We start from the raw sequence: 11105 nt of genomic DNA on the forward strand, positions 1-11105 counted from the left end.
AACTTTTTTGGAATCCCTCAGCATCTTCACCGAGCCTTATGAGGTAATCACTGTGGAAATGCAGATTATGCGGATTCTGGAGCTGACAACACCTACAGCCCAATCTCAAATTAGTTGACTAAAATTAATTATTACTTTGGGAACTCAGAGTAATTTAACATTCAGATGGTCAATTGAAACACTAATATGAAAGAAGAAAAAAAAACAGTATAGTGAAATCATAGAACAGTGTGATCTTCTTATCCTTGAGTCCAACAGACAACGTATGAAACTCTCACATATCCTCCTAAATAACAATAAAAGTCCTTTAAGTAGCAGAAGTGTTTCAACGCTGAAGTCTAAGAAACATTGACTTTTACAGCTTTACAGCTTCCTTGCTATCTATTGGTGAGGGTGTTTGTGGTTGAGAAATACGCTGCAGCTTGAGAGAACACTTCTTGAGAGATTGTTCATAAACGAATCTGCAAGAAAAGCTAGTTTGGACTCTTACCAAAGATTAAGGTCTGTGTCAGCACTATTACCCAGGGCCAGCATCTTTACATTTTCCAAAGGACACTCGTCCATCGGTATGAGTCCTATCAAAAATCTGAAATGTGAAAAAGTCAGTTAATTATTGTATTTCTTTTTTCTGTCTTATTCTAAGGGGAATATTGTAAGTTCTGAACTAAGGCTATTAAAAAGATGCATTTACTCTTCTAAACTGTAAAAAGGTACATCGAATTACATGCAGTTAGCAGATCTGTGCATGAGTAAAAAAAAGACAGGAGAAACTGTTTAAATCTCATCTCTGCAGCTTGAAAGGTACACGTCTATCACCTTTTAAACTTTCTAATTTGATGCATACAAAGAATGCAATATTAATTCATCTTTAATTTATTCTATACCTTCAGAAGAATAATACTTTTAGACTCCATTATAATGCAATTTAGCAGAGTAGTTAGGCCTCTTCTAACTATTTTAAATACAGACATATTTAGCAACTTACCGGACAGATGGAGCTGTGTAGAACATGATGCACCATGCAATTGGAAAGAACAGCAAAAGTTTTAAAATGCTCCTTATCCTCTGAATGATCCTGTCAAGAAAAGTATTTTTTAATATCAACATTAGAGGGTAAAGAGAAAAAATATATGTTTGGTGGATATAAAAAAGTCTAGATGCCAGGATTTTAAATGAAATGGAAAATGCTTCAGTAACTTTTTTGCACCTTTTTACGTTTTTACCTTTGCAGAATTTGTCTAAAGGCAGAAGAATTTTCACAACCTATCTCATACAAAACATCTAACGAAGTGAGGACCTCTCTTGTCCACGCTATCAAAACTTTACATCCCTTCAGCTTGTCTTTAAATGTAATGTTAAAAAAAAAAGTTCTTATATTCAAGGTTTCTAGCATTTACCCAAAAATTTTGGGTCAGAGCTGACTGATATTTAGAGCTTCTAATTATTTCATCCTGTTTGCCAACATCTTTGGAGAAAAGTCGCCCCACAGCAAGATGCTACCCCTCCCATGTTTTCCCAACTTTATGGAGTTTAAAAATAGCTCAGTGTTGATTCAAGGTGCAGCAGTCTCATTTATCAAAGAATGCATGGAACCTATACTAAAAGTTTGAACATGCCCAAAGGCCGAGAGTGGCTCAGATAGAATACATTTTAGATCTATCACACTATACACACAAAAAAAACAGAAAATTTCTATGATTTATTACACCTGTGCATAAAAGGTTCCACCTTATGATGGACCACCCTGCATGGTCCATGCAAAGCAGCGCATAAATACTGTTGTATATTGAAGCGAGCCAGCTGATCAATGTTATTGTTACAGATGCAAACCAGAAGGAAGAGGGCAAAAAAAACCTCAGTTTAACCGAGGCAGAAACAGGTTTGTGAGCTTAAGAGTCATATAGATTTGTCTGATAGCCAAAGCAGTTGCGTAAGAAATAAAAAAGAACTATTATACTATTATATACGGAAGAGGATAAAAAAAAAAAGTTAACTGATTTTTACATTTTATTTCAGTTTAATATGGGATGGTGCCCAGAATTCTAACTTTAATCTCAGAATTCTGACTTTTTTCTCAGAATTCTGACAGCTAACAAACATGTTAGCATCAAGCCATAGCCATGTCTGTTTTAGAGACTAGTTTTCTTGTTTTAATGACCTTCTGCTCCTCCATTAATGAGGGGACCCCTCGGGCAAGTAAAAAGTTGCTTAATTTCGTCATTTTCCACCAATGTGTCACTGGCCACCTCAAACAACTCACATCTTTGTCATTGAAGCTGAGTGCTCCCACATCTCTTCCTTGATGGTGCCAATCTACATTAAGATCCAAAATTCTGAGATTAAAGTCAGAATTCTGAGAAAAAAGTCAGAATTCTGAGATTAAAGTCAGATTTCTGGGGGGAAAAAGTCAGAATTCTGAGATTAAAGTCAGAATTCTGAGAAAAAAGGTCAGAATTCTGACTTTTTCTCCCATGTTAAACTGGCCCTAATCCTCTTTCGTAATTCTAAATGAAAACATGAGTGTCAGATGTAGCCTGATCATATGTATAAAGCCGTCCGAGGTCGCAGGTAGTATTTTCCTGAATTATTTTGTTCCTAAACTTGGCTTCAGGCTGACAATTTATTAAATGTTTATGATGTTTTTAATTTGTGGGAGATAACGGTAATAATTAACGGTAATTAAATAAGATTAATTAAATACATTAAATACTATAAAATATAATTAATATATTATATTAAAAATAAAAGTGTAGAATATCAATCTGTCTTCAATTCTTAACCTCACTATCTACATCAGGCTTTACCCTTGTGTGTGTCTGCGCATGGGGCAGAGTTTGCTCCATTCTTCCGAAGCTTCTTTCAGTCTAGACAAACTGATAAAACTGGTATTGCATTTAAAACACAACTAATCCTAACTAGATACCTCATTTTATTGTTGATGTCCACCTCTTGGCAGCGCTTTCCCTGTCTACCCGTCAAGAAAAACACTTACACTCTCCTCCTGACTGTTATCTTTATACTGTACAATGAGACTATTTTAATTGTGGGTTAAATCTCTGCAAAGTTCTAGAACTGTTGAAATGTATTTCATGTTTTCCATCATCACTGCAGTTGATAGCAGATGTCTATAAGAACTGGGAACTAAATCAAAAGATGCTTCCGCAACATATTACCGTAGTTTAACGATGTACATAATTACCCCATTCTCAGATTTTTTATCTACTATTTCCCCTTTTTTGTGGATTGTGCTAAATATGTCACATCAAAGGTGGAAAAAAGCTCTCATATGATTCATCAAAGGATGAATATAAAAAGTTTTTTTCAGGCCTGAGTAGCCTTTTTTTATGCTCATAGAAACACAATAATATTCACCTACATTGTCGATTGTTTTTGTTGAACTCTGTATACAGGAAGAAAACTGTGGGCAGAGAGTGACAGCGGTCATAGATTCATAATTGCTGTAAGACAAGAAAGGAAACAGTTTCATGTCATCTGAAATTAACATCTTTGAAATAAAATACAAAAAAGATCCAATCCTGGAAGGTCAAAGCACTGTTACTGAGTTAGAAGATTGCAGCACAACAAAAAGGCACATTAGCAGAAGTTAGAAGTTTAGAAATCTTTATATACATCTAAATGGCTTTAAGAGTGGCCTGGTTTGTTTGGTTTCAGGCTGCAGCTTTACAATGTAAACTCTCAGAGGTTAACGACAAGAAGGAAAACTTGATTAGCAACAGCGCAACAAGACAGAGATGAGTTAGTTTCTCTAAGAAATCTGTTTAGGAAATAAACAGAATATAGTATCATGGATATTGTAGAGTATCAGCAGAAACACATAAAAAAGATCCACAGAGTTTTCTTTACTTCGAGTTTATCTCTGGATAGTTGCTCATTTCAATGACAAACCAGTCATTGAAAGTAGATTTACTTGCCCATATATTAATGCAACTGTGTGAATGAAACTGTGTTCGTTTTCTCTTTTTCTTTAAATGAAAACCTTGGCTAAGGCTGCAAAGACAGAAAGAGGCAAAGGTTGTTGCCTTATTTAAAGAACTCATTAATCACTATGTCCTTTATGTTAAAGATGTTGTTGCTTTTGATGTTGTTTCCTGGTAGATTTCACATATATGATAGGGCAGTAAGAAAGTAGATTCAAATCATAAAGTAAACAAAAATATTAAAATATCTACCAATTACCGCCTAGAAAGCATTAACTTTACTTGAAGCGATTATGCAATTACATCTGCAGGTGTTTAAACGGTATAGCTCTAAGAGCCAGATAAACAACTTTTCCTTGTTTTTCTTTTCTATTTTTTTTTTTTGACAGCACTAGTGGCCGTGTCAAGGACTAAGGCCTCCATATATGGGTCGTGTGCGCTAACCACTGCGCCAACAAAGCACCCCATTCCTTGTCTTTCTTAAAGCTTTTTTTTGAAGACGTTGGAACACCCTGAGCTAAAATGTCAAAAATGAAATGTTAGTTTGAGCAACATGTCACTGTGGGCTGTTACTAGTTTATGTGATGGTGACTCAGAGCAAAACCTTTTGCTGAAATGCTGATGACAATGTCACATAAAGTTTTTTTTCTGGTTGTATTCCTAAACAATAACGGCTTCAGGAAAAACTAAATATCAAAAAGTCAGGCTTTATAAACAGACAACCACAGCTGGTGTAAGTTGAAAAAGGCTATTTTTAAAAAATCTGCCAACATACAGAGGATTTCTGGAGATTCAATTATTGTTGAACATAAAAGGCTGACCTAAATTATTCTAAAAATGGCTCTAAATAAAATAAATTTTATAGGGGTTTTCTAATGGCTCATGTGAACAGTTATTGGAGTTCCTTATAACAATATTTGCTCTACGCACAGACACTATATTAAATCTTAGCACTTTTAGGAATTTAAGGACATGTCATTAATGTTTCTAATGCTAGTGTGTGATCTTTAGTATATTAGCCTCTATCATTTCGGTCAGGTGGGACTACCTGCAGTAATTAGACTCAATCCAAGAGACTAAATGACTCGAGTGGTTTTCAAAGTCGGTAACAATTGACAAACACTAAAAATGCAAATATGATGCTGTACCTGAAGGTCCTTTAAGTCATCTTCAACAGAAAGACAGCAGCTATAAAACTTATAAAACATCCATCGAATGCCCCCTGGGCTCAGTGCAAGAGGTGGGAAACAAAAGGATCGTAACTAAATTAACATCTCTGTTGGATAATGTTTCCCACCCCATGCATGAAGCAGTTGCAGAACTGGAGAGCTCTTTTAGTGACAGACTGCCGCACCCTACTGTAAATGAACCTTGAAGCGTTCACATTTCTTTCCTCCCAGCAGATCTAAGACTTTATAACCATGAATCCAAACAGCCTCAATCAATTGGTAGATTCATGCTGATTTTTGCAAGTTTTCTATCTTAGTCAGTTAAATAACATGCTGCTGTCATTTTTCACATCTCTGATGTTGCTGCTATTTTCAAATATTGATTACTGTAAACATGTCCATAGCTGTATATTGGTTATTTATTCTCCAGGTGCACAGTTTTTATATTGTTAAAACACTTTACAGTACAGTATTTTATTGTTTATCTTTTAACTCTTCACTATTATGTAATTCTTATACATATTTCTAAGGTCCACATTTGTGTGATAGTTTTTTTCTATAATGTTTTTGTTGCTGTAAACACCAGAATTTCCCCAATAGGGACCTAAAAAGGATTTTCTATTCTATTCTATGTCACAGTCAGTTGTGATGCCATTCTGTTGGGGAAAAAAAATAACTTAGATAGAAATTAAACTACCTGTTAAGAAGCAATAGGATTTCCTGTAATGTTCAGGATCTAGAATGTGTGTGTAGGTGATCCTTTGTTTTTGAATTGTTTGTTACCTTTGTGGGTGTTTCCTTTTTAGAAGCCATCTTGGAATCTTGCTAAGGAGGAGGCCCGCCTCAAACCCAGCTCTCTTATAGAGGGGGCCATGATGGCTGAACTTTGATTTGCTGAGGGTAAATTGAGAAGGCGGGGATAACAGTATATAGGTGGACTGATTGCTGTAGTAAGGGTCTGTTCTACAGGTATATACAGATTGGTCTAAGGAGCCAGAGTCTGGAAGAACAGCAGCAGCAGTATACATTCCGACATTCAAAATAAAAATTGCAAAAAGAATATCTAATCATGTGTCAGTATTTACAACTGAAGTATTAGCTATCATATTAAGACTACAGTGGATCGAAGAAGTTCAACCACTAAGAACTATAATATGTACCGACTCAATGGCTACGCTAAATAGTCTTCTAAATGGAAAATCTGAAACTAGGCAAGATTTAATATTTGAAGTATTGCAAAGTCTATTTAGAATAAGGCAATTAAGAATTCTAGTACACTTTCTCTGGGTGCCAGCACATGTGGGTGTAGATGGAAATGAGAAAGCGGACAAGCTAGCAAAGAAAGCATTAAATCATCAGCAAATAGAAATGAATGTATTTTTAAGTAAATAAGAAATTAAAACATTGATAACAATTGAAACTCGAAAGAAATGGCAAACGATATGGAATAATGAGTCAAAAGGAAGACATTTATATCAGATTCAAAAGTTTATTGGAAAGGAGAGGAAAAGATATGGAAATAGGAAAAAAGATATAATTATTTCAAGGCTAAGAATAGGTCACACAGCATTAAACTACAGTCTTTTTAAAATAGGGAAACAGGAAATTGTGATAAATGTGGAGATCCAGAAACAGTACAACATATTATTTTTGAGTGTACTGCGTATGTAAGGGAGAGAATGAAGTTCATACAAGAGTTGAGAAAAATAGGGATTAATGGGAATTCAATAAAAGCATTGTTAGGAAACGAGATAAGACAAACAAGAGTTAATGAAATATTATTCAAATATCTAAAAGATACAGGAACAATTAATAGGATTTAGTTATAGGATTCTTTTTTTTTTTTTTTTCCTTTTGGGTATAGCGCAGTCTTCCAAAATTGTGCACTCCGCACTCCAGATCAGTAGGTGGCGGAAATGCACCTTTTACGTTGGCCTGTCAATCCGCCATAAAACAACAGAAGAAGAAGAAGTAAGGGTCTGAACAATCCAGACTAAAGTATAACCTCACTTGTTACTATTGTCAGCAGCCTGGTCACAAAGCTTCTTTATGTCCTTTAAGAAAACCTAAGTCAGTAGAGTTATGTGTGGTACCCTCCAAAGAACATAATTATGAACTTTCTGATGGTTTGATTCCACATAAACATGTGGTAGATGTGATGATAAACGGCAAAGCTGTAAAAGCTCTTGCAGATACGGGTAGTTCACAAACTTTGGTGAAATCTTCTTTGTTGAACAATATAATGCCTAACTTTAACAAACTGGTAAACATTACTTGTGTTCATGGATCCAACAGTATCCAACTGCAGATGTCACTATTGAAGTTGAAAGCCAAGCTTTTATGTTGACTGTTGGAGTTGTGAATCAGTTAGCATATGATGTTATCCTAGGGGAAGATTTACCAATCCTAGACAGTTTGGTTCAAGAAAATTCTGTGGCATATTCCTGTGCTGTCATGACACGATCCATGAAAAAGGGCTTAGAACCTCTGCCAGATGCAGATGATGATTTGTATGAAGGAGGAAGTAAAATCAGGAAATCAAAACGACAACGTAGACAGGGGAAAAACAAAAACAAAAGCAGGTCAAAACTTCCTGAACCTACATAACCATTAATTCCATGTGTTGATCTCCAGTGGCAAATTCCTAATAACTTTAAAGAAAGACAAGAAAATGATCCATCTCTGAAACCTCTCTTTGATAAAGCAAACAAAGATGGTGAAAAAGAGACTACTGTGGAGTTCAAAAGTTTAGCAGGAGAGCCTTTTATTATAAAGGACGAACTTTTGTATCTAGCAGACATTGATGATGTGATTGAGTACTGCAAATCATGTCATGATTGTCAGTTAGTAGCCCCCACTAAAGTTTCAGACCGTGCCCAGTTGCAGACTTTACCAATAATGACTGTTCCTTATGAGAGAATCGCCATGGATATTATAGGTCCTTTACCTAAGAGCAGTAATGGTCATAAATATGCATTAGTTATCTGTGACTATGCAACCAGATATACAGATGTTTTTCCATTACGTTCTCTCCAGGTCAAACACATTGTCCGGTGTTTGGTAGACCTTTTCTCCAGAGTTGGTATCCCAAAGGAGATTCTAACTGATCAAGGTACCAATTTCATGTCACAAGTGATGAAAACTCTTTATGATCAACTGGGAGTAAAAGGTATTCGTACTACTCCATACCATCCAGAAACTGATGGTTTGGTAGAATGATTTAATGGTACATTAAAACAAATGTTGAGAAAGTTTATTGATGAAACTGGGAAAGACTGGGATAAATGGTTGCCTTTTCTTTTGTTTGCATACAGAGAAGTACCACAAGCCTCAACTGGTTTTTCTCCTTTTGAGTTGCTTTATGGGAGACACGTTAGAGGCCCTTTGGACATGCTAAAGGAGAACTGGATGGCTGGAGGGGAACCTTGCTAAGGAGGAGGCCCACCTCAAACCCAGCTCTCTTATAGAGGGGGCCATGATGGCTGAACTTTGATTTGCTGAGGGTAAATTGAGAAGGCGGGGATAACAGTATATAGGTGGACTGATGGCTGTAGTAAGAGTCTGATGGGAAAGCTGCCATTTTGTTCTCAGTATAACCATGCTCTGATGGAAGAGACTTAATAAATGACCTTTTGTTTTTGCTCCAACCAACTTTGCTGGATTTTTCCTTCCACACCACACCTCTCAGCGCAACACTACCAAAAAACAAGATTTAAAAAAAAATCCTGTGATTTTTTTTTTTTTTTTACTTCAAGCCTGGAATACTGTTTCTCTTTACAATTAGATAGTTTGCAAAATGCAATAAAAAGCCTTCAGTCGATGCAAATTGCTGCATCATCACTTTTGATTAAAGTTACATAGAAAGATTACATTTCTCCTGCTTTCAATAGTTCTCCTGCTCTCAACGGAGATGTTGTGAGAGCTGTACTAAACGAAATAACATTTTGTATACACCCTGTGTGTACAAAAAGACAAAGTTTGTCTAAGTTTAACTCCCCTTTACTGGCTCCATGTAAAATCTACAACATAATTTAAAAATTCTCCCTTCTGTGTATACTGTAAAGCTGCAAATGACCAAGCTTCCTACATGTTTAAGATAAGTTAAACATTATTGATCTCACAGTGGAGAGAAATTCACTTCATTTGAGCATCAGCTCAATAGTCGAAAGAAAATAAAAAAGATGAATTATTTCAGTCTTATTTGTGGTTTGTAGAATGTTTAAAAGTAGAATTCCATGGAGATCTTTTAGTTTTCAGCCTCCACTTCAGGAGCCATTGCTCTAACCTATTGCTATTAGATCAGTGCCTCTGTGTTGCTTTTGTTTGTCTGCTATGTTTGCTAAGTGCACCGGTATCTCAAGGCAAAAGCTTTTCAAACTAAGCTTGTTTTTCCTGGAGGAACTTGCGGTCCTAAGGGAGTTTTCCACTACTATGTCTCAACAGGCTTGCCTAATATACACTGCAATGCAAAAAGGATTTGAGTGTCTGTGACTAAGATGAGCTTACAACTACATGATTATTCAGCAGAAGTTACTGTAATTTCACAAAAATGATGCAATGCTATCTACTGGGTTTCCTTTAGATAGAACATTTTAAAGTTATCCATATTTAGGACTTAATATGATTAAGGTAGCTCTGTAAAGTAATATGATGTGTGTTGTTAATGGGCACTATATAAAAAACTGATTTAATCTGATTGTTTCTGATTTATGCACTGTGTAAATCCTAACAGATTACAGGCCATCAGATCTGGTCTAAGTGTTTCATTAAGATGATTTTCTAGTCACTGGAAACCTGTCCAGGGCGTACCCCGCCTCTCGTCCATAGAATGCTGGAGATTGGCACCAACCCCACTATGACCCAGAGAAGGACTAAGTGGGAGAAAAAGGTTTCAAACCACTTAAAAAATTGCTTCATGCCTATGAAGTACTTGTGATAATCTGTCATATAATCCTAATAATCAAAATATCTTGACAAATTTAAGTGGCATGAGTCCTTCTTCAAGGTGCCTTTAAATTTTTTTTTTGTGATCAAATCGACCGTTTAGCAACTCACACAAAAGATCTTTAGAAGTCTGCTTTGTCATCTTTTTTTCATTATTGACTAAAACTAGTTAACAAAATTATCTAAATATGTCAATATTAGATTACAGACAATAGTTCATAAAAAACTGAATCTGAACCTGAGATTGAAATGAAATAAGGAGCTATCCTACCTGGAGGTGTTATTCACTTGTTTAAAACCTTCACACATCAACGGGCAGAGAGCAACTGCATGTTTCAGTGTGTCTGTGGACCAACCCTATAGGTACTCTGTAACGTACTTCTTAGAAAAGGGAGGGGCATGAAAACAACACCTTCCTTGTTTAGAAAAAGTATTCTAGTGTGTACTTTAAAAGATTCCCTATAATAATGATATAATGCAACCGCTTTTGGCATTTACTTAATCATATTTAGTTATTTTAACACAATTGTTTTATGTCCCACCCTGCTAACATGAAAGAATTGAATTAAAGTAACAAAATATGATTAATCAAATACCGAAAACAGTTGCATTATTTTCTTCAGCATACTGTAAAAAAATCTCCCCAGCTATAGATATTTTATCTTTTCTTCAGATACACATTATTTATGTTTGTAAAAACACTGTACAGCACAGTCAGTATTTTATTTGTTTTTCCTTTATATATATATTTTTATATTTATTTTAGTTAAATCTAAACATTGTGGTCTTCATTATTTCATAAAACAGTGTCACATGACATCCTTTTAAGATCCAGTATACACACATATTAGGAACAGACTTTTTGGGGGATGATTAAGGACATAAAGTTAAAAATATGATGAAAAAAAAGTCCTAGGAAAATAAAGTTAAATTTAAAAAACAAAAGTGGTAATATGAGAAAAACATAATGTTATGAGAATTAGGGGGGACATCTCCAGAATAGCCACAGTTTGCAGAACTATTTCACTCCTGGAGTAAATGGGCCAGATTACAT

At 35.4% G+C, this 11105-nt stretch overlaps 1 protein-coding gene across 6 annotated transcripts in view; it reads right to left on the minus strand.

Annotated features, from left to right (window-relative positions):
- Window positions 1-10390, minus strand: part of LOC107087544 (alpha-1,3-galactosyltransferase 2-like) — a 15679-nt gene extending 5289 nt beyond the window's left edge. Inside the window, exons 1-5 of one of the 6 annotated variants that reach the window (XM_015379179.1) lie at window positions 10323-10390; window positions 3933-4008; window positions 3373-3418; window positions 986-1075; window positions 491-586 (exon numbers count right to left, since the gene is read on the minus strand). In XM_015379179.1, the coding sequence (XP_015234665.1) occupies window positions 491-586; window positions 986-1075; window positions 3373-3418; window positions 3933-3936 (236 nt within the window). In that variant the 5' untranslated portion in view covers window positions 3937-4008; window positions 10323-10390. Of the gene's footprint in view, window positions 1-490; window positions 587-985; window positions 1076-3372; window positions 3459-3932; window positions 5495-10322 lie in introns of those variants that run through there. The other 5 variants (XM_015379181.1, XM_015379178.1, XM_015379180.1 and 2 more) reach the window with 5 other exon arrangements.
- Window positions 10391-11105: the final 715 nt, after the last annotated feature.

This window comes from Cyprinodon variegatus, unplaced genomic scaffold (genome assembly GCF_000732505.1).
Source record: "Cyprinodon variegatus isolate N-32 unplaced genomic scaffold, C_variegatus-1.0 Scaffold186, whole genome shotgun sequence".
NCBI classification, from domain to species: domain Eukaryota; kingdom Metazoa; phylum Chordata; class Actinopteri; order Cyprinodontiformes; family Cyprinodontidae; genus Cyprinodon; species Cyprinodon variegatus.